The sequence below is a fragment of the Sphaerodactylus townsendi genome, linkage group LG08, assembly GCF_021028975.2.
Source record: "Sphaerodactylus townsendi isolate TG3544 linkage group LG08, MPM_Stown_v2.3, whole genome shotgun sequence".
In the NCBI taxonomy this organism is placed as follows: Eukaryota; Metazoa; Chordata; class Lepidosauria; order Squamata; family Sphaerodactylidae; genus Sphaerodactylus; species Sphaerodactylus townsendi.
In genome coordinates, this window is record NC_059432.1 from 65,516,500 (window position 1) to 65,541,124 (window position 24,625).

Consider the following 24,625-nt stretch of genomic DNA (forward strand, 5'->3'; position numbering starts at 1 on the left):
GATAAATGTGAGGGACAGTGATCAATTAACACATGTTAACACATTATCTTTTTTACAAATTAATCAACAAATGGATTTTCTTTACATAAATGTTTACATTATTCCTTGGAGGCACAGGTGCTTCTTTGAGATACTGAAGCATGTTAAGATTGTCCTTTGACAATACTTTGCTTATTATTCTGTAGTATAGAGAAGGCCTCTAATAATTATCGCTTACATTCCCATTACATACTAGGAAAAACAGCCTCAAAAACAATCAAGGATATTCTTAACTTGCAGTTGCACAAATTAACACACACACACACCCAAAAAATTAGTCAGCTAAAGCTGATTAATGGTATGATTAAAACTCTCAGTCCTAGTAAATACATCTTTGTAGGGAAAGGTGACAGACCTTGTGGAAAGCAGGAGAAGGGACAATGGTAACCATGCAAAGAAAAGATTGTATATTTCCAAAGTAGCAGTAACTGATTCCAAAACTGCTGAATTTTGGTCTCGCTAGGAAATTTGTTTTTTGTTTCTTTTAAATACTTTTCAGATCCAGGACACCATGTTGTTCTTAATCCGGCTGTTTGGAATGCCCCAAGCGAAGCACAATGGGGCATTAGTGATTGCAAGAACCTTAGATAGTAACATGGATATTTCAGGCTTGTGCCCATGTAGGGGACATGGTTTAGTGTTCATTCTCTGGGCCTAATTGACTGCTATAGTTGAAGCTAGAAAGGAGTTACTCCCTGGGCCCTACCAGGCAGTAACTTGGTAGGATTTGCTTGTTCTGTTACTTTCTCATAGGAAACAATTTATTGCACTGCTCTTGACTGTGGTCCAAATGTCATGGGTCAGTTATGACAGTAAGGTCCTGCTCTGCAATGGCAGAACCAGCCTTAACAGATGTTGATTTCTTCCAACCCCACAATTTTAGTCCTTTGGGTTAAGATATGTTCATAGTGTTCATGCTCATGTTCAGATTAACCTATTGAAAAGTCGTCCATATCGATAAAGCTAGCAAGCAATCTGGTTCACATCCAGGACACCATGTTGTTCTTATCTCAGTTGTTTGGAAAGCCCCATGCAGGACTTCACTGGCTCACTGTGATGTTTCTGTCTTCTACATGTGAAATAAATAAATTTCCAATCTAATAAAATTAATTGTATGCAAAAGTGTGTGTGTGTGTGTGTGTGTGTGTGTGTGTGTGTGTGCATTTTCTGGGAAGGGGATCAGTAGTTTTCAGCAGTTCTCAAATGGATCTGTGACCAAAAAAGATTAAGCACCATAGGTCTACAGGGTCTCCACAGAGCCCTGTGACTCTGTGAGACTCTACATTTTTTGCCATTAAGTCACAAGTGCCTTATGGAGACAATTCACAGCTGACTTATGGCAACACCAATACAGTTTTCAAGGCATGAGACTTTCAGAGGTGGTTTGCCAGTGCCTGCCTCTGCATAACAACCCTGGTATTCTTTGGAGGTCTTCCATCCAAACACTATCCAGGGTCAGAGCTGAGAATATGTGACTGGCCCAGGGTCACCCAGCAAGCTTCCATGGTGCAAGTGAGGATTTGAACCTGGATTTCCAGGGTGACTATCTGACACCTTAACAACTATACCATTCTAGCTCCTACACTTTCATACAAGAACTTAAAAGAAAGGGAAAGGAAAGGAAGCCATGGGAGTTTCCTTGGTCATCTAAAGATTCAACATTAACAAGTAGGCATACCCCAAAATGTGAATGTATGCAGAATTAGTCCATAGAACTGAAGACAGATAGCTGCTAAAGGATATAGTACTCTCAGTAGTCCTATCCAGTAGTAGTCCACCAGTAGTCCTATCTGATACTACTCCAGTATCAGAGTAGTATCAGAGTCTTGAAACATCATCATCATCTTCATCTTCATCATCATAAACCCCTCAAAACAGAGTAATTGTTGGAGCCAGGAAAGTCTTGGGCAGGTAAGTCAAATGCAAATACTTTTGGTTCAATCACAGCCATGTATGGTATTCCTTCTTTGGTTATTTAAGAGAAAAAGATGACGTTAATAGAATGACTGAATTAGAGTGAAACTTGTAGAACTCAGTGAGATGCTATTTAAATTACTGTTGTTGTTGTTATGGAGCCTTACAAAGGGCTGGGGGCAAGTTCAAAGCAGATGGTACATGGTCACCACACAATAATTGCTAAATTTTATTCAATAAGATATATAATGGGGTATCAATTGCAGGTACTTTGGAAGACGGTTTCTTAGTATGTACTTAGTATGTTTTCAGACTTGGAACTGTAAAGCAGCTTGAGCCACAAAACAACCAATACATAAATAAACACTCTGTCGCTCAGCCGAATCACCCATTGTCAGTGTGTGAGGAGGTAGAGGGTGGCATTTCACATCAAGTGCTGAGAGATCACAAGATGGATCAGCAGCCAGATGTCCATTGCCAGGTATAATGTCCTGGGAATTCACAACATAGAGTGGGGTGATTGTCAATCAGATTTCAAATCAGGGTCTAACAAAAGCAGCAGCACTGTCCTTGTACAGCTTTGATACCACCTCCCATAATCTTGTTCAGCCATATGAAAAATGCTAAATAAAAAAATTAAAATTGAACGAGGATAGAGAAGCTAGACCTTTTTGACTAGGGTTGTCGTTTGGAAAAGGGAAGTTGTGGGTCTAATGCTCACTGGGAGCTCTGCAAGTCTTAATAATGGTGCCACATGCCACTGTGAAGTTCCACTCATGGCCCAGGCTGTTCAGCTCTCCCCTGCTCTTCCATTCAAGCCTGTCTGATGCATCTTTTTCCTAAAAGCTTTTGCACTTACATTTTGAGAGTGCAGGTGTAGTTACTGCCCAGCTCCATACAGCTCATCTCTTTCATGCAATCCCAAAAGACAGAATCCATCAGAGCAAAGAGAAATATTTACATGGCTTTGTCTACTTCCCAGTAAATATTATGTTCTGCCCTCAGGGAACTCAGAGCCAAGCTACATTTATGGAATCAGAGATTAAACTTCCTAACAATTATCAGGCTGTGTCAGTCCCATCCAGGGAGACTGGAAGGCTATCCATAGGGCTTACTGCTGTAGATAGGCACTGCTTCAGAAAATCACCTGAAGCTGAAATCCTCCATCTTCCCTCCCATAAACACACTTTAAAAGGCCAAGAACCATGATAACCAGATGCCCCACAGGCAGCAGGTCCCTGGCAAAAATGCAAGCAACACTCCAGGCCTCTTTGAAACAGCACTGCAGAACGGTGCAGGAGAGAAAGAACCTTCCCTTGGAGGGCGGATTTTGTTTAATGGAGAGTAAGCAAGTTATCAGGGAAGATTCCAAGAGTTCAAGTGGGAATAAACAGCTAAGGAGATTATGTTACCAAGAATGAAAAATCCTTGAAGGGATCCTGATCAAACATCAGCCAGGCTCAATTCCCCACAGCTAGGTCTCTTTTTCAAGAGGCTAGGACAGCACCTTGCCCCACAAACCTCTACCCTGCTAAGAGGGGTTTCATTAGTCATCAAGGTAAAATGGACATTTGTATCACTAAAGCCTAAGAAACTTGGGGAGAATGTTATCGTCAGCGTGTCTTCTGAGTATTTGTGGCAACAACCCGACTACCTCTTGGTGGGGATTTTCACTGCCACCCACTGGCCAGAGGTGGGAGGACTGGACCCTTCCTTTCAGTTCTCTCACTGGCCAGACAAAACATAAGCAATTTACGAGATTCATGCAGCTCTCCCATTTACCTCACAGACTGTCAGTCATTTCAGGACCCATTTCATGGATAATTCAAACAACACCCATAATAGTAACAGCCACTCAACTCCATCTGGGCCATTATCTCTTTTATATTTGCTCTTTAATATTTACTGGGTTCACCCAAAGTGCATGTGCTGCTTTGGCTTCAAGAACACCAAATTTAGTAAATGCTCCATCCCTTCTGCTGAGGCCAATGTGAGAAGAGAGAAGGGAAAGAAGTTTTTTAAGAACATGCACTTTGGTGCTACAAAAATCTGCATCTCACATGCAGCAAAGACCCATATAAAAGTCTACAGAGAGCTTCTGCTAGGCTTCTGCTAACCCTGCTAGGCTTCTGCTAACCCTCCTCCAGAAATGCAATGGTAGCTGTCTCCAAAGTAAAGAGCTGTGAACATCTCATGAAGACTTAAGTCAGAGGTGCCAAATCAGAATTTTTAAAGGGACCACCTAGATAACTATTTTATCTGTCTCCCGGCAGCTCTGTAATATTTTAATCACCATGTGTTTAAAAAGATCCACAGTTTTATTTAAAGGGGAAAGAAATTCGCTCTTAATGCACCTCTCTACTTTAATGTGAAGGAGGTGGGTCAAGAGACAAAATATTTCTCTGATCCCTAGGCCACTGCCTAGAGAACTGAATGGCAATAGGGAAAATGCCGCCCCTTGCTTAGATCTAAGAAGCATGAAATGAGGGACGAGTCTTTACTAGGAGCGACATCTTTCAGTTAAAAGATATCTGAGCTCTCCGGCCTCAGCTGAAACCTGACAGTCAGGAAGGTGGAATAATCATCCATAAAGCAATGTTGTTAGATTAGCAAGAATACACACCCTTCATAGAGCAGCTATTATCCACTTCCTATGCTAACAAGATCATAATCATAGAACAAGACTTGCTAGTGCATAGACCAACAAATTGGCAGGTAAAGAAAGCCAAAGCCAGCCTTGTGTATCTTGAAATCATCTAGCATGGAGAAACAGAATTCAGTTCTTCTCTCTTATGTAATTTGATTTACATCAGAACCGAACATTAGTTCAATATAAGATATGCACAATTATTTGCATTCTGTTGTTCTCACACACTGGCAGCACCCCAGTTGTACATCAAATGAGGAGTTTCAGTCTAGGTCACACTTTAATTTATGACACATTCCAATGGACCTTGTGCTGAATATTTGGGACCCTGCCATGATTTTAAAAGCTATGTGATAGGTAGTTTTGCACTGATAGCCTCTCTTGCCATCACAAAATAAACACCATTTTTTGTACCAGAGTTTTAGTGGAGTACTGATCTTTTGGTTCAAGGTGCAGCCTTACCTGTTAGCGTGAGATTGGTGTATGTATTAGAGAATTGCTCCTTGAGGAGAACCAGGTGCATCTGAGCTGCCTTTTCCCTCTGTAACTCTAACATGATGTCTGGGTGTTGGGCGATCTTGCAGCCTTTCTGTTTATCCAAGGCAATATCACTGCGAATGATGTCTATGGTAATAAGAAACAATAAGAGAGAGAAAAGTAGGCAACGCAAACTCAGCTTCCACCAGCATCAAAGAAGCCAAAACTTTCAGGTGTAACCTGCAGGATTATTATCCCTACCTGTCCCTGTCATGTTTGTACCTTCTTTCATTTTATCTTTTGCAATACCTCATATCTCTACCAGCTTTCCACAACAATGCTTTTCACTCTCCATTCTTGCTTTTCTTCTAGTGTAAAGTTTAGCATAGATGTGGCCTGCACAACTTGTGACCTGCCGAGCCTGACATAACACACCAAGTGTGTACTGTGGAATGTTAAATGTTCGGTTGGCAACCTACTACTGCTGGACCTGTATGTCTTCCAAAGTAGTGTTTACCATGATTTGCAAAAAAAATACCCTTCTGAGGTTAACATCAGTCAAACAGGTCTGTGTCTATGCAAGAGAATAAATGTACATAAATTTAATGGCATTTTAATCTCCCAGGACACTTCTCCAAAAAGACTTGACAGGGAGTTTCTAGCATGAAACTAGACATTATTTGCAACCTAAATTCTATTTAATCACCCAGTTAAGGTGTCCTAAAATCCAGGTTGAGAAATTCCTGGGAATCTGAAAGTAGAATCTGGTGATAGTGGAGTCTGGGGAGGAGAGAGTTTTCAGTGGGGTACAATGCCATAAGAGGAAGAATCAGACCACCCCTGCATGCTAGAAAACCACTGATTAAGGGTCTGTGATCTCTTTCTATCTGAAATTTCATGTAAAGGTCTAATCCACAACTCCCCCCACTATAAATCTCTCCCCTACAGTTGGCAATTTCCAGGTGGGGTCTGGAGATCTGCCAGATTACAACTGATCTCCAAACAGTTTCCCTGGAGAAAATGGCTGTTATAAATTCTTTAGTATAATTCCTGGATGAAGTTCCCTTCTTTCTAAACCCTCCGCTCCCCTCCCCAGGCTTCACCCCCAAATCTCCAGGAATTTCCCAACCTAGACGGCAACTCTATTCCCTTACCACTAATATTGCTACTAGCACAATATGGGTTATGGGGTAGCCCCTTACATTCATGTGAACAGAAAATAGGGACATGTTTCTATATATAAACAAATGTGTAGATGAGGGGGACTAGATTCTGATCCATCCTATGCCTTACTTTAAGTATCATTTCTCCCAGTTAGACAAGAATACGGGAAATCACTCAAGGTAGGAGAAAACTGCTGAAAGAAACAGAATGCATAAGATCAGGGTTTTGGTGAGGCGACAGAATACACTCCACCCTTCTTGAGGATCCTGGGAATAGGCAGAAAAGTTCACCCCTTCACTTTGCCTGTTCTGCAAGTGAGCTTTTTAATTGCCTCTAGGATCAAAACATTTTCTCCTATTTGCCTGATATTTGGGATGGGCGCCCCTTTATGCAGGAGGTAAAATCCCCAAGAATCTCATTCTGGTTGGGGAAGGGTGTAGGTTGCCAGCTCCAGGTTGTGAAATTCCTTGAGATTTGGGATGGAGCTTGGGGAGCAGAGGGACCTCAGTGGGCTGCCACAGAGTCCTCTCTCCAAAACACCCATTTTCTTCAGGGGAACGGATCTCAGCAGTCTGAAGAAGAGCTGTAATTCTCCAGGGCTCCCTCGGAGGCTGGCGGAGTCCCTAGGGGACAATTACATCTTAAAATACATTTTTTGCTGAAACAACAGAAGCAATGATCAGGCTCATGCCCTAATACTGCCAACCATACTTGTAATATTAAAAAATCTGACATACTTTTAAACATGTATGTGACCGTGCTCCCAAACAAACTTTGTTCCTACATGCCCCATGACATCATCCCAGGCTAGGGTTCCCAGCTCCTAGAAATACCAGGAGATTTTGGTGAGGTATAATTCAATGGGGTATAATACCATAGAGCTCACCTTCCAAAGCTGGGGGGGGGGGAGGGGGAGGAAGGGATATATGCAGAGAGGGAAAGGGGCACATCTCCTCAGCCCTACATCACATAACATCTTATAAACAAGATATAGAAAAGCACAGGCACCTGCAGGAAGCAGCAAGCAATTTCCAACTGAATAGATGTGTTACTGCTCACGATCACTTTCAGGGAATTTTCAGGAGTAAGACTGAAGAGAGTGAGTAGTCCTATAAATTCCCACAGGATTCCATTGCTGCGGCCACCAATGGACTCAGAAAGACCCAACAAGATAAAGAAATTGAGGTAATCTGTCAACAGATTGATACTTGAGTAAGACCACTAATGATATCTCAATTCCATATCAGCAAGAAAAAATCCAGACAGGCAGGGGCCCAGGAAACTGAGGGGCTTCCAGGTAAAGCTCCTGAGAAACCACTTGCTCACCAATCTTCCCCCCAAATGGTGGCATGGAGACAGGCACACAAGCAAAGGATTCCACATGTAGGGTTTTCGTTTAAAAGAGTAGGTATTGCAGAGCTGAGAAGTTAATCACTCCATGATTAATGTCCAGTATCACCTATATAACAACTTGGGAATGATCACGTACCTGAACCAGATGCATTTACCAAGGCATTTTTGTACACATGTAAAAAAATATACATGTACACTTGTATAAAAATACATCTGTTGCCCCTTTCAGACAAAAATGACAATCATGTGTATCAGATGATTGCACAAGTGTATTCTCCCTATATATGTGGTGAAAAGTAATGGCCAAAAACAGCTACTGCCTTCATGAAAGGAGGAGATAGAAGGAAAGAAAGAAAATTCTGTAGACTGCCAACTTGTGTGATTATCTCACTTCTGTCATCATCCCTCCCCCCCATCCCATGTTACCCTATAAGATTCTCATGTATGAATAGTAATGACTCAGATAACAGCACGTATATTATACATCATGTACTCTATGACATGGGCCTTTCAAGTTCGTAGAATGTTCTTAGTCTTGTATTTGGCCCAATAGAAACCAGAAAACCTTTGAGAGAAGTCTTTGTTCCTATTTCACATATTGATTTAACCTATTTGGATCAATTCATACTTTCTTTTAAAAAGAAAAATAATTTCTAATGAAACTGATGTGGTAATTTCAAGGAACATAATCAGTGGTGGCCTAAATGACCAATGAGCTAAAAAAAAAAGCCTGAATTCAAATATTAATATTTTAATTAATAAATAAATAATCTGGTGTACTTTATAGGGTTGTTTAAAAAATTACAAGACATGTAAAGAATTTTAAGCAATGGAAAAGCTGCACCTCCCCAGTTCTTCTACTCTGATCAAGACGTGGAACCCAAGGTGTAGGCTGGTTCTCGGTGGCTTCTAAATTCACTGTACTCTGCCCATCATGATGACGACAATCATGTTAATAGGGATATACAAAACCAAGTATTGTTACCATGAGGAGGGGTAGTAGTGTTTTATATTTAGGCTCAGGCTTGTTCCTAACCTCAGTATAAACCAACAGTCCTTTGAGTGACCTTTCATGAACTTTAACTGATCTTCTTTCATCATGATGTCAGTGGTCAAGTGCAAAAATCAAGGGAGTTTGAGCTGTTGAAGAAAAGAAACTGGAACAGAAGACCAAGCCGAAAGCATCATTTGAATCTCAACTGAGATAAGTAAAAGGATATAAAGTGTACAGCAAGTGACCATAGCTTAACTGAAATCTTGTTCTTGAAATTTCACCACCTCCCTTTATCCCATCATTTTGCTCTAAATAGAGAGGTCTTACTCCCATATAATTATGTTCAGAATCTTACTAAAAGGTTGGCCAAGACCTCCTACAGAAGATGGGGCTGGGATTGTCACTTGATATGTAATTCTTGGCTTGGCTCTTGTGCATCTTTAGATCATTATGTACTTAATGCATTTGGTGAAGTATGCATAGCCATCCTCTGTGTGGTCATCATGCAGCAAACTCACAAATGCAGTATGAAGGGAGCACACCCATGTGGCAGGTGGGTGAGCTGCGGCCAAACGCAGTATACAAAAATGTGGAACTGGAAAAATTATGAAATCCTGTAACGGACTCCTCAGACCAGAGTGCAGAGAAACAAAAAGGTCTCCTGTATACACCACATCAAGCCATCTCATACTATCTTAGCTCGCTCTCCCACAGAATGGATCCAAAATCTCTTAGAACCTTCACAGTGAAGTTTTGACCAGTGTTCTGTGCCATTTCAGTAAAGATGGAAGAGTGTGTTCTCTACTTTTCTTCTGGTGGGCTTAAAGGATCCCACAGAATTTCTCACAAAAGGATACATTTTACAGTGGAAGAACTAACACTCGTGGAGGTTTGCACATCCCACACTGCATCCGTCAATCTTCTCCAAAGTGACCATACAGACACAACAGCCAGCCAGCCAGCCAGCCATAGTCTTAGGGATGCATGACCCTGGCAGCCCAATCCAGATGGTGGTGGTGGTGAATGGCCTGAGGGAACGGTGCCAGGCTGTGCCAATACATTTGCTCCTTCTGCCAGTGCAAGGCAGAAGTTCCTGTTAGCAGAGAGGGTAAAGTTGCTGGCAGCTAGGTACCCCACAGCTCCGCAGTGGTGAAATGTGGAAGCAAGCACCACTGAGGAGAAACGCTGGTATCCAATTGGACCCTGGTGCAAAGGGGGTGGGGCGGGGCATGCCTGGGGGGGATCCAACTTTAGACGGCTTCCACTGGGCTTTAGAACTAGGAATGCCATGTCCAGGGCTTGAGTGGCATAACTTCATTAAGCCCTATGGAGAGCTTCCAGGTGGCCAGGTGTGTGTTTTTTTCTGTTTGCTGCCACCCCGTGCTGCTTGGAAGCCCACTGGAGGCAGAATGGTGGCAGTGTTGTTCTCAGTTGTCTCCAGCTGTGGATTGGGCTGTAAGAGCTTCCCTCTGGAACAGGTCTTGCATTCCTTGGTGCACTTGATACACAAACATATATCAGCTGTAGAATGCCCATCACAAAGTCTCGACAGAAACTTTTATTTGAACTTTTCAGAGTAATACCAAATGATTCTTAAAGGAAACTTTGATTGCACCTCTAGTTTAAACATTCCTACTTATAGAAATAAGTGAGGCAGGGCAACACAGGAAAGTGAGACACCCTGCTGGGATCAAACCCTCTGTCTCTCAGTCATCAGACAAGAGGGCAGTAAATGGAAACCAGTAAAACTTTGAAAATAGCTAGTTAAAAAGGTCATGGCCATTAAAATGGCTTCCGCGATTTCTCTCATCTGCTTGGCCAAGTTTTTAACATGTCCAGTCACTGGGGTGTCTAAGCCCTGGTATAAAATCAGTAAAGGTGAGTATTTTGCCCTGAGGGGATTTATGCTAACTACTCTAATGAGAAGTTGTTAATTAGATGGATCTGGGAAGGAGGGTGTATTAGTTCTGGTAAGTGTGTCTGTTTCTGAGCAGACAAAAAAAGATCAGAAAGTTGTATAAATCATGCAAAACAGGAAGCTTTCTGAACAGAGCAAGTAGAATTTATCTTTCCCATAAAACTACAGTCTCTCTTCCATGCTCACCAGTAAAAACAGATTTTAAGAAACAGGATCTTGCTGCTTGGCTTTTTAATTCTTCATGAATTTCTGAGCTCAGCCTCTTCTGAAATGCTAATAGGAGAGCTCCACACTAAAAATAACTTGAAGATAAGAAAAAAATGTTAGAGGTTGCCTAGTATAGCATCAGGAGTTGTCACAAGCCAAGTGAAAAACGGTATGGACATTCTTTACCTTAGCAACATCTAGGGTTTACATTTAAAGTTCCTTTTGTTACAGTCTATTTATTGATACTTCCTACTTTCTGCAATCCTCTAGAAGATACAGCTGATCTATAAATGAAGGGTTTATCTGGCAGAAGCTAAAGAAGCCAGCTAGATCTAGTACCTATGGTTGCCATCATACTAGATATCTTAGAAAGCTCCTATGGCCCCCCATTGCATCTAGTAGAGCTGAGGCAGACAATGGCAAATCACCTCTCTTTGTCTCTTGCCTTGAAAACCCCACAGGGTTGTCATATGTTGACTGTGAGTTAACATAACTTTCCAGTACAAGCCTACAGCTAGGAAAGGTATGCATGTTTACTGTCAATTATGCTAGAACAAAACTATTTTTTAAATTTATTTATTTCTCCCTTGGGTTCAAGGCAGATTACACAGTGTGACACAATCAACAGGATGGGATTTTCAAGAAATAGTACAATAGGATTAGGTTTATGGGACCAGTCAGAAATCCCAAACAGAACTAAAGTAAAGTTTAAGCTTAATATTTTGTATGTTATGATATATGTTTTATGGATATGTATAATACCGATGTTAGGCCCTTTCCCCACTTACCTTAAGCCCCGCGCTACTCTCCTCAAGTAGCACGGGGTCCAGCTGCCCTCCCCACTTCAGGGGCAACAAGAACGCAGCCGCCCCGACGCTACCTCTCTCGTGCCCCCTCGACACACGTAATTCCTGGCGCCTTTTGAAATGGCGCCTTTTGACGACCCCGCGCAGAGCGCGGGGTCGTGGGGAAGCCAGGGCGCGCGCCAGGAATTGCGCGCAGCAACCCTCGACAAAGGTGAGTGGGGAAAGGGCCTTAGTTGCTCTGAGCCTGTCATGACAGAGAGAGTGGGATAAAAGTTGAATGGATAATAATTAAATAAGTCTTAAGATGCCACAAAACAATACAAAGATTACATAGTAGGATCCTAGTTTTAGTAAGTTAAACACAGTAGCAAAGACCACAGCCTCGAATAACTTATCTAAGTAACTTTGTGAATAATCCATACAGCGCAACTCTATTGTCTCTGTAGAAAAACTCTCTGGAATAATTCAGTTTTGCATAGTTTGGGGGAAACTAGGAGACTGGGAATTTTCATGACCCCTTAGAACCATTGAGTTTGAAGGGGCCACACGGGTCATTTAGTTCAATTCCTTGCTTAATGCAGGAACGTCCTGCACAAGAGCACCCCTGACAAGTGTTTGCTTAAAGATTGTCAGTAAAGGGGAGCTCACCACCTCTCTAGAAGGCTGATGCCACTGTTAAACACTGTTAAATTTTTCCCCAATGTCCAGCCAGTACCTTTCTGCCTGTAATTTAAACCTATTATTGTAAGTCTTAATCTCTGCTACCTGAGGCAGACCATTTCATAAGGTGGGAACCACAAAGGAGAAATTATATGTAAGGGCAGTTGTTGATTTTGCCCATTTGCAGGTTGGCATCTGCAGAAAACTTTGCTCAGATGAGCAAAGCTGTTGTGGAAGCATAGGGGGAGAGGCAGTCTTGCAAATATGTGGCTCCAAGGCCACGAACAGCTATGTATGTAGTAGCCATTACTGTGTGTGTGTGAAGTGCCATTTATGCATGCACTACTTACTCCACAGCTGTTTGCTTTACAGTGAGGTTTTTCTGCAGTTGTTTTGTTTACATGGGGATTTTCCTCTGTGAAGTGTCCTTGGCCAAGCTGATCTTTCATTTCGCCTATGCAACCTCAATTTGGGGAGATTGCCTGCCATTTTTTGGGAGGGGGCACATCTTTGGTCTAGCATTATTTTGCTAGACCATGTCAATTTCACATGTTTTACATTCTCCATCACTCCAGCGATAGACCTTCAGTGTTAAGAATTTTTAAAAGAAAGCCCTTCTGATGATTTGGAAATTATGACCCAAAGAGTGGGAGGAAGTGCTGTGGTGTGCACAGGGAAAGGTGGGGAGGAGCAAGAAAATCCAGAGAAAGCTTAATGCATGGTGAACTCATTTGGTTTCCCTGCAAAGGGAGAAAAAAAGTTGCACGGAAAAAAAGTTTCGGAAGCCATGAGGGCAGGATGTCTGCTGAAGAGGGGAAAACATATACAAAGAATCAAACCCAAAGGAAATGTACACTCAATGCAAAGGATACCACGTGTATGTAAAAGCCCCTTACAGAGGAACTCAAAGACCATACCAGCACTGACGCTTTGCTTGGTGACAGCAACCAGCCAGATACTGGAGTGCTTGACATGGAAGAAGTTGGTGCAGGCAATGTTTGTGACAAAAAAAAGTGCACTTGCTGTCGTGTATGGATGACATCAGAAGGAATCCACTGCATTCAGCCCAATGTCATCTTGGTAGACTCAAGAGAGTAAAACCCTGTCTCACATGACTATAAATGAACAGATCTCTGATCATGGTGAAAATTCTGGTGTTCTTTTTCCATGGTTCTTAGACCAGATGTATCCCTGCTACTGCATCCAGCCACCCTGCTAAGCTTCCAGATCAGGGTAAGCATTGCTAATACTTTGTAAATAAGAAGTTGCCAATTAGGTTGCTCCCAGCTTGAAATGGGCTCTTTTTGAGAGGAGAAGCCATACGTGATTAGTATATTAATCACTTGTGGGGCACCAGCAATATCAGCCACTGATTTTAGTCACAAACCCTTAATTTGCCAAACAAGTTTGCATATAGAAGATTGAGAAGAGACATGTCATTGACACAGTAGAGTTCAGTTGGAAACACTTGCCACAGTACTCTCTACCTCAAATACACACCCATTGCCAATTTTCCTGTAATAACAGTGGTCTTCCTTCTTACACACAAACATCTAGCACACGTTTAATGCATGTTTACAGTCCAGCACAATATCTTCCCTGGGATCTAAAAAAATTAATAAATTCATCCCCTTCATAAATGTCAGATAACTGCGCAAATGCAAGTGTAAGGATTCTGAAAAGCAAAGGGGTCAGGGCGTGAGGAAGGGTTGCCAACCTCCATAAGGTAGCTGGAGATCATCTGGGATTGCAACTGATCTAAGGTGACACAAAGGCTGCTTTGTAAGGTGAAGTCTCTGACATTATACCCCATTGAAGTCCCTTGCCTCCCCAAACCCCACTGTCCTCAGGCTCCACCTCCAAAATCTCCACATATTTCCCAACCTGGAGTTGGCAAACCTGAGATCAATGAGGAAATTACAAGTCATCCGCGTTGCTTATTACATGGCAAAAGTACAAAGAATGACGTCTTTTTCCAGGCCTTGTATTACAAATTTCTTAGGAAAGGCACCAAGGAGCAAATCTACAAGCAAAAGTAACTTTGCTGCTCCTATCCAACCCCCTGATATAAAGTATTGTATTTAGTATGTTGAACAGTTTGGAGAGACTGGTGTAGTTTGTGGTCAAGATTCAGGTGAACAAGCTCAGAGCCAAAAGGAAAATTTCACATAGCATTACTGGAAAAAGCTAACCAGCAGTTGTCATCTACAAAACATTCACTTTTACTCCATCCAGTAGCAATTATTCAAATGTGGCTATGTTAGTCTTCACAGAAAATAATATTTAAGAAAAACTAGCTGCACCTTTAAAACTGTTTTTCTTTACCGGGCAGGAGCTACAGAATCTTATGCTCTGCACATTTTTAAAAATGATCTAAAAGTACAATTAGATTTTCTAACTTCTTCAATCAGATAGCACATTTCTTCCTGTTCATGTTTTCCTGTTGTCTCAGTCTCTCAAGGGGTACATAACCCACCTATTTGAATTTTCTCTCGTGTAGGTTTGCCAAAATCTTCTCAAGTAGATGAAGTCGTTAAATTAAGGGAAGCTGGTTCTTTAGGGACAGAGGCCTTGATTGCATATTAATCAGTACACCTGCAATATCACTCCACACTTGATTTGTCCAATTCAACACAGATAACTCGGAGATATAAACCTAACAACACCATAAAAGGGACTGCAGCTGAAGATCTAGCAAGAGGACACTCTGGGAATTCTATGTCAGGTGCTCCTCACATTTTTTTTAAGTCACTAGGCATGTGATGACTCAACTGAGATCATAACTGTGGCACTGGGTTGTGCTAAGCCTCTGCCCCCCCACCTCCCCCCCCCCCCATCATTTTTCTGTTCTGAATCAGCCTCAGGAAGTCACTATTTAGTATACTGGTATCTGCCTATCAGCTAATTGGACACGTAATGGTACACATCCATTGCATGCATAAGGTGCTGGGTTCAGACTACTTCATTCCATTTCAGATAATAGACCTGGGAAAGACCTCTGTCTGACCTGAGAGAGGCACTTTCTACCAAAGTAGACAATACTTAAATTAAATCAATGGTCTGACATATATGGGTTCACTTCACTAAAGTCACAGATTGCCCAGAAACAGTGGCTCATTCCGCACATGTAGAATAATGCACTTTCAAACTGCTTTCAGTGCTCTTTGAAGCTGTGCGGAATGGCAAAATCCACTTGCAAACAGTTGTGAAAGTGGTTTGAAAACGCATTATTTTGCGTGTGCGGAAGGGGCCAGAGTTTCATCACATAATAGGATCTTTTCAGCAGTAGGACCAAAACATCAATGCTCCTTTCTTGTGAAGATATCTGAGCAATCCAGTCACAGTCTGAGGCAGCCGGGGGTGTTTTTGTATGAGCAAAAGCTCATTAAATAGATTAAGCAACTGATCAACCAAATGTTACAGACCTAAGATAAGAAGAATTTGCTTAATATCTCTTACACTGGAAATGAACAGATAATTAAAGCTCTTAACTTTGGATGTATTGTGGTGCAGGTTAGATAAACAAACATTTAAATGGCATTCTGTAAATTAACAGCAAATGTGTACTATAATTATGGTTGCCTCCATTTAAAAATAATGTAAGGCCCAATCCAGGGGTGGCAAATTGCTGTTGAGAGGCAGCACCGGCCCTTCCCAGGGCACTTCCCCAAGCAGAGAGACACATTTGCTGACAGGTAACCACCACAGCCCACTGGGACACCTGGATGTGACGCAGAGTGCCACAACACCAACGCTGGACCACTGCCTGCCAGCACAGAAAGGAAATTCCAGGGATATAGTCAGGGTGGAGCTGCTGCTGCTGACCTTAGTCAGCTTTGCCTCCAGATACATGGCAGCCTGGGGTTTGGACCTACACCACCGGGTGCGATACATCCACTGAACCTAATGGAGACTTTTCAGGAGCAGGGAGGGTTTTTTTGTATTTTTGCCTCCCCATGCCACTGGAAATCCTTCTGGAGGCGGCAGAGTGGCAATGCACTGGTGCTGTCCCTGACGGCTCCAAGCCTCTGGATTGGACTGTAAATTCTACTATTAGAGCCACACAAAGCAACAAAATCCTTTGAAGTGCAGAAGGGTTTTTGTACATGGACAGGATGAAAACATAAGGGCTTTTCTAGCTGGGAAAAGAGGTTTCTGCATAAAAGAGCATAGAACATGAAAAGTTTGGAGAAATGCAAACTCAGTTTCTCTTTGATGCAATGCAAGAATGAGAGAGCAGCTGGTGAAAATAACAAGTCAAAGAGAAGAGAGTTTCTTCACACAACATAAACATTGATTGATAGAACTCACCACCAAGTGCCATGGTTCAATATAGGAAATATGTGCATTGCTAGGAGATAAGAATATCACTGGCTATCCTCCAAGATGGTTAACAATGCAATTCCAAGCAAAATTATACCCTTCTAACAACATTGACCTTAGAATTCAGTTTAGCAGTAGCTCTCTTTAGAATTGCATTGTACAGCAAGAATCTTAACGTGCAGATTGCTAAAAGCCTGGATAGAGTGGTAATGAAATAGCTTTTCTCATGCTTTATATAATTGTCAACATGGCCTTGCTGTGGATATTTAAATTCAGAAGCTGGGGCTATGAATAGACCTGATAGATCTACAAATCTGAGAAAATCTCCAGGTTTGCAGAAAAATCTGAAATCTATCATATATTCCTCTCAGAATTCCTGTCCTGAATCTAGAGAATTTCAAAACCTTTAAAAAAATATTGGAAAAGTTGTCCATGACCCCATTTTCTTTGTGTCCTTTCCAATTATTGTATGCCAGTGAAGGTGTATTATCAAGGCTGAAACAGTCCAGATAAATAAGGTAATATGAGGGACACACCGTTCATCAGGTATGACATAGAAACCATCACCCTGGCCTTCTGTATGCAGGCTTCATCTTCACTTGTTTCAAGGCCGAAGAGTAACACACAGTCACAAAAAAACTGTGACACTCTTGTCATCTGTAGTTTACACACAGAGATGACCACTAGCTTAGATGTTTTAAAAACAAAATTAGTCAAAATTGAGGATAGGTCTTTTCAATTACTTTTAGGCATACTAATCAATTATACCTCCATGCTAAGGGGCAGGAGACCCTCTGAATAACAATTACTGAGGAGCAACAGTGTGGGGAGATACGTATTTATGTTCTGCTTGAAAGCCTCCCACAATCCTATGCAGTTACTTCAGACTAAACTTGTTGCTTTCAATGGATTTAGACTAAAGTAACTCTGAATTGCACACTTGCTCAAAAACTCTGGATTGCATACTTGCTCAAAAAACTGGTACGGATGTAGTCTCAGACATCCTGTTTACTAGAAAACTCTGAAAAATTATATTTTTACATCTCTCACCTGTAACGTGTAGCAGCAAGTTCTTGTTCTAGTAACAGAAAGCACAGCAGACCACAAACCAAGCCATACCTACTGCAGAAGTGAGGGGCCTGCTACACCCAATTTACAATGTGTAGATTGGAGGAGGTAGATTTGCAGTGGTAGACTAGTATGTACCACATACACCTCAAAAATACATTTATTGCCCACTTTAATTGTCCTCAGAAAGGGACACTCAGTGAATCCAGAAATATATGTGTCCACCAAATGAAAACTGCATTTAGATATGGATATTATTATGCTTATGACTCGGAAGCTGGTACTGTGATAAATCAGTTTGTCCCTACAGTATCTTAAGATTCTTTGTCTTTCCCCCCAATAACAGTGATTCTGTGTGGAAGGTCTTGCTTGCAATTCCTGGTTCTGGGAAGTCATAAGAAAGCTTGGCCTGTGGTCAGGAAATCCCCCTCACCACACCTTTCTGATTTACAATGATCCCTGATACACACCACATGTGTCCCCTCCCTCCTTCCCCCATTTGCAATGGTTCTGTTCCACATTTAAGTGATGAAAAGTTAAGACCTGTGGTTACAACTTCCATGAGAAACTTCATTTTGAAGGGCTGCTACATTTCAACTTTATTGCCATGAGGAAAAATGAAGGGGAAAAAGGCCACAGTCACTCAACAGCAAGGAAACGTGGGTGAAGACATTTAATAAGTGTAAGTTCCCTACCGCAACTTGTTGAAATATTGACCTTTGGGCTGAACTACCGCTCCTTTCTGCAAATGTTTAAAGTGAACCAACCACAGCTCTTGGTCAGAGAAGGTATATGCTACTTCTTCTTTAGTTTCTTCTTTAGCTTTAATACAGCAGCAACCTCAACAAAGCACATTTCATTATAAGTAGGGAGGGAATCGGCAGAAGTGGATGTGAAGAATGAGGGAGGCACAATCTGGTGAAGTGGAGACTCAGAAAGTACTTACAAAGAGACTCTCCAACTGCACCACCCCTGCTGACCAAGGTATTTATATATTTTTCAAAAAAAAAAAAACTTCAAGGAATGTAACAGTCAAAAGGAGCAAAAAGGAATTAAATGCGGCAGCTGAAAGCCACTTACTCCGAGCCTTCGAAATCCCCATGAGGCATCTTCCTCTCTGTTGCTGACCTACCCACTGAGATCTGTCTGGGATTAATTGACTTCCTCAGTAATGACTTATGGAAAATCTTTAACTAACAGCCTACTGGGTACAGAGCCAAAGGAAGGCTAAAATGGCTGCAAGTGTGAATCTTGTTACTTTTCTTTGGAATTTGAAGTCCAGTCTTCGTTTTTCTCCAAGCCACATGTCAGTTTATCCAAGCCACAGTTTTACTACTGTTTGGGCTATTCACAAACCGTGTGCCATTACATAGTCTTCCCTGAAAAGATGTTATCTTTAAAATGTGTTATGCATCTGACAAAATGGGCTCTGGATCAGGAAAGTTTATGCCACATTAATTTGGCTTACAGTGCAATCCTAAAAAGAGTTACTCCAGTCTAAGACCATTCATTCTAATGGGGTTAGGCTGGAGCAACTCTCCTTGTACTGATAGTCTTACAGATATCACAAAATTCCTTTGAGGAGGAGCGGGGGAACCTACAAGATTCTCTGTTGTTCAAACTGGGTGGACTAGTTTTTCAAAGCATATGTCAACAGTTGGGTTTTTTTTCATTTTTATCTTTGTTCTTACATTCTAAGGATGTAATTGCAGTTTTGTGCTGAGATGCACTTAAACTACCCTGTCCTGATCAGCATAGTTCCAGAATAATTGCCACAAATACCCATGCAGACATGTGAAAAGATGTTCTCCTTAAAGTGCATGATGCTTCTGACGAAGAGAGAACATACCCTTTCCAATACTTGTAAGTAAAGTAAGGATCCTAAACACAGCCATAGTTGGGTCTGACTCTCAGTTAATCCTGAATGACAGTGTGATCTGGGAGCAGGAGCTAATGTAGAACACAGGGATTAGGGAAAGTATCCCTTTTCTTATCTCTGCTCAATGTTGTCTTAATATTACTTATTTTAATATCAATTCGATTTTATATGCTGTATGCTGTTCCAAGCCTGACTGTGGTTAGGGGAGAACAAGATATAAATGTAATAAAATAAAATAATACAATCAACCCTGAGTTTGTTGTGTGACCTTAAGTAAGAGGTTCTCTCTCAGCCTTACCTCCCCACTTCTGACAGGTGGGGAAAATAATGCAGTCTTAACTGATAGATTTTATAAGGTTTACCATTATAAAGGATATGAAGGACAACCAGTACTTGGGGGGAAAGGTACTGCATTGTTCTTTGCCACCAGGGTCCTCCACATAACTGTTGAGAAGTAGTGTGTTGCCATTTGAAGAGAGGATATTAAATGAGAGTGAATTTGAGAACACATCAGAAGGTAGCCTTCCCAGAATATCTTGTCTTGACCTTTTGTTCCCTGGGCCAAAATGAACCCAGGTTCAGTTACTTGACAAAGTTGCACAATAACAGCAATAACAATTTTCATGCATCCAATTGGTAAGACAGGGTTTCATCATCCTAGAATTTAGCAGGAAAAAAGACCAAGGACTCTTGAACAAGAACTTTATGACTGATTACTCAGACACTTAGATGTTAGATTAATCAATATATACAAAGTTGACTATATCAGGCAGACAGTGAGTTGTAATCTGCCTTGAGCCCAAGTGAGAAAGACGGGCTACAAATAATGTAAATAAATGATGATAACTGTGTCCTTTATCCAAGTATTGCACACCATTAATTCTTTGTTAGGCTAAAGGCATTCCCTGAGTAACAGAATTCATAAAGATTGTTTTCAAAGCTTTGAGATGCAAGAAAAAATCCTTTCCCAGGGAGAAGTTCCAATTTGAATGCTTACATGTGGTAATGTGCAGATGACTGCTTACTGTCATTATGCATCAAAAAAAGCATAAAGAAGAAATTACTTTCCTATATGTAATATTTGAAAATTAACTCCATTGAACTCAGTATTTGAGATGGGACATAATTTCCACCCATTTTAAAAAAATATTTATGTCTAAAATCCACTGAACCACTTGAGTTGCAAGATAGATCTCTGTATATTTACCCAAATGTAAATGCTACTTTGTTCAGTGGGGCTTATTCTTAAAAGTGCAAAGGACTGAAGCACTGACAACAAACCTAATGACAACTCTGCCCCCAAACAAGGGTGCTTGTGGATATTGCAGCCATGCTTGGGGGAGGGGGGAGCAATTCTAAGGAGAAATTGAGGGACTCCAATTTGTCCAAAGCAAATGAGGGAAAATATGAGAATAAAGAGTAACCATTAAATGGCACAAAATAAAACCTTTTGCCAGAAAAGCATCTTCTAACAAGGGGGCATAACTAGGGAAACTGAGAAGTCCATAAAATGTTTCCAATCCTATTTTTTCAGGAAAGTTTCTTTCAGCTACAAAGGTGAGGAGTGTTTTGATTCCAAGGGGAAACATTACATGGGAGGGGACAAGGAGAGAGAAGCTTACTGTGCCTTTTCCAGCTCTTCAAAATCAGCTCTGAAACCAGGAAGAGAAATTCTAGACTGCTGTTTTCTCCTGTCACCTGGCAAAGAGATGAGTAGCAGCAGAGGGCAAAGGGGCAGAAGGAACTGTATAAACCATAGTGCTTTTGGGGGAGGGTGGGGATGTCCTTTATCCGTGCTTAGGTTACAAAATGCTCAAATTCTAGCTGACAAAGTAAGCCAGAATGGCTGCAGTTGTGCCTTTAGGTGAGTCACCCACTTCTGACCTACTTTATAGGGCTGTTGTGAGGATTATGATAAAATGTTTGAAACATGAAGACAAGTGGTTTGTGTTGTTACCATGCTCTTCCCTTTCTGGAAATTGAGAGAGACTGAGTGCAGACAGGCATGGAAGGGATGGAGAAGGTGGCAACAGAAAACAGGATTACCAGGCCAGCTGTACCGGTGCTTGAATGGACCACGTTTCTTTAGTTCTTTCCAAACTATCATATATCTGCTGTTCTAAGCCTGGTGTTGGTATGCTGGTTTCCCCTTTACAGCTTCCTCAAGCAGGGATGCTGACATGCCTGTCTTTAAAATACACTGTAAACCACCGCTACCACCGCTACCACCATACCGCTACGAAAATACAATGGTTATTGTATTTTATCTTATTTATGAACTGTTGTGAATAGTCCTGAGCCTAGAGGGGGAGGGGCAGTATAGAAATTTAATAAACAATAAATAATGTTGTGATCCAAGCAAGCAGAAGAGCCATGTCAAAGCTCCAGCCAGGTGGCCTCTAGAGGACCAGAAAAAGCAACATCTCCATCTACCTTTGGGCTGCTCACCACCGTACACTTTCCCTTTTTTTGATAGAGAGCAAAATTAAACAGTACTCCAGAGGCACCTTAAAGACTGCCAAACTTCATTCCAGCACAAACCTTTGAGTTAAAATTCACTTTAGATACATGAAGTATACATTCATAGGACATATATTTAACTATATAAGCAACAAAAAGTGGGCAGTGGGAAACATTACAAAGAGGTCAATTAAAAGCAACAAGTGTCTCAGGTGGCGCTTTCCTTGATACTACCTGATTGTATGTTTATCATGCTTTGCCTGCCTGTCTATGGTTGCACATAGTCCTGGTCCCACTCCCAATGGACAGAATTCTGACTGGTTGAGGTTTCTAGTGGTTGTCTCTTTGTAACATCTCCCCACTCCTAACTATAAATATTGTTCCTGTGCATGTACACTCCATGCCTCTGTGACTCACCAGAGTTTACACTGGAATAGTTTTGTTGAACTGGACTCCTTTTTCATTTACTTGCGAGAGACTAACAGGGTTGCCCCTCTGGAATTATTGTCATGATCAGCATGCTTAACAAGCATCACGCTCATATGAATGTTGTATAACCGGGATGAGTCCCCTCCGCAGAGCACAGGTCAACTACTGGATACGATGGCTGCAAATGGAGCCTCCTTATTTAGCTTGGAAGTCACTGCTGTCTACCCTATCCTAGGAGGGACAGCTGCAAAGAGACTCTTCCCGGCCTGTTTGCCCCCCCCCCCCCTTTGCCTCTTATTTGATGGTTCTCTCTCCACAGCTAGGTGGTCTACCAGCCCCATTTACTTCTGCCCCCCTCTGCTACCTGGGGTGGAGTTCCCCTGGGCACCATCCTCATGCCACCCCCTCGGGCTTGGCTCCCTAGCCTGGCACCCCCTCCGCCAATTCTCCTTCCTCCTGCTGCAGGGGCTGCGGGCGGTGCTCCACGGGGTGGCGGGTGGTTGCTCCCAAGCCCCTGCGCCTCTTCCGAGGGCCGGCCTGGTTCAGCCCTGCGGGTCTGCCAAGGAAGGCGGGGCCTGGCGCCGCGGGGGAGCCGCCGGTCAGCTTGGTGCTGGCCGCGGACCTGAGACGCGAGGAGCTTCATCCGTCGGGTGGCCGCGTCAAGTGCTTCGTGCCCCCCCCCCTTTCCCCGCCGCAGCGGGCACCGGAGATGACTTTGCGGGCGCCTTCGAGGAGGCTGGCAGACCCCCTCTTCGCCTGCCCGGGGCCGCCGCCCCCGCCGCTTGGGCTGCCTGCCTGCCTGCGCTGCCTGCCTGTGGGGAGTGGCGCCCGCCTGAGCCGTCCGCCCGTCTCTCCCTCCCTCCCTCCCGCCCGCCCGCCCCTGCCGGCCGTGCGCTCACCGTCCTCGTAGTTCTTGAGGTAGTAGTCGGGGCCGGGGCCGCCGCGGCTCTTGGCCGGGTTCCGCACGTTCTGGAACTGCACGAAGTCGGTCCTCTTGCCGGCGAAGCGGAGGAAGGCGGGCGCCAGGCCCCGCGCCAAGGTCACCAGGCGCCGCGAGCTGCGGAGAAGGGGCGCAAGGCTGAGCGCGGGCGCGGGGCGCAGGGGGAGCTCGGCCTGCCCCCCAACCCGCCCCCACCTGCCCCCGAGGCCCCCGCCCCCGCCAGGCCTGCCGAGCGGAGCAGACCTGCGCCTGGGCAGCTGCGGCGGTGGGGCGGGGGCCAGAGGCCGCCAGACGCCGCCGCGCCGCTGCCTCCATTGCAAACATGTGCCTCTTTAATGGGAACCATGGCCCGGCCTCCAGGCGCGGCGGCGGCGGCGGTGCGGGGCCGGCGAAGGGGCGGCGGCGGGGCCCCGGCGCGGGCTTACCTGAGGAAGTCCAGCCAGCCGTCCTGCAGGACGGAGGGGTCGAGCTGGAGCGAGAGGAAGTTGGGGCTGGTGAGGCGCAGGGGGCTCCGGGCACTCACGTCCAGCAGGATGAGGGTCCTGCTGCCGGCGGCGCCCTGCGCGGCCCGGGGGAAGGCCAGCTGAGCCAGCAGCGCCAGCCCGGGGGCCACCAGGACCAGCCAGCCGGGCGGGCCGGCGCCGGGGCCGGGCATGGTGGGCCGCGGCCGAGGGGGGCTCCCCGATCGACGGCCCGTCGCGGGCGGCTAATTGTCCGGAGTGCGAGGCGTGGGGGCGCGCCGGCGTGCTTTTCCCTCCCCCCGCCTGCCCGCCCTCGCCCCCCCTCCCACCCCATGTTTTGGTGCCGCTGGGGGGAGAGGGGAGCGCACGCCCCCGACCAGCCTTCCCCGGGGCCGGTGCCAAGACGCCTGCTTCGCCAGCGCCGCCCCTGCAGCCGCCGCCGCCGCCTGCGGACATGCTCGCTTTGCCGAAGGTAAAGGGGAGTCGCCGGGCGCTTCGCCCTCCCGGCCCGGGCTCCTCTCGGGCCCCGCCGGCCCAGACCGCCGCCCGCGCGGGGCAGCTGCAGGCCGCTTTAGGGCTGGCTGCTGAGCCTCGGGGGGGGGGGAGCAGCCCCCTCCCCATCACCCCCGCCACTTCAGGCGAGGATCCACGGGCGGCGGCTCCCGGGGCGATAGGGGGGCCTCCCTCCCTCCCTCTCTCTCCCCCATGGGCTCCTGGGGGCGCTCCCTGAGCTGCGGGGGGGGGGGCGAAGATGGGATCCGGGCAGGCGGAGGAGGAGGGGCCGCGCCACGACCGTGTGCCGCCCAGGACCTGCGGCAGAAGAGCCCAGCCGGCCCGGGAGGAACCGGTCGGGGTGCCGGGAGAGGCGACGCTGGTTCCGGAGAAG

At 44.3% G+C, this 24,625-nt stretch overlaps 1 protein-coding gene across 1 annotated transcript in view; it reads right to left on the reverse strand.

Moving 5' to 3' along the window:
• HPSE2 (heparanase 2 (inactive)) overlaps positions 1-24,033 on the reverse strand; it is a 145,257-nt gene extending 121,224 nt beyond the window's left edge. Inside the window, exons 1-3 of the mRNA XM_048506482.1 lie at positions 23,704-24,033; positions 23,238-23,395; positions 5,063-5,224 (exon numbers count right to left, since the gene is read on the reverse strand). Of these exons, the coding sequence (XP_048362439.1) occupies positions 5,063-5,224; positions 23,238-23,395; positions 23,704-23,933 (550 nt within the window). The 5' untranslated portion in view covers positions 23,934-24,033. The remainder of the gene's footprint in view (positions 1-5,062; positions 5,225-23,237; positions 23,396-23,703) is intronic.
• Positions 24,034-24,625: the final 592 nt, after the last annotated feature.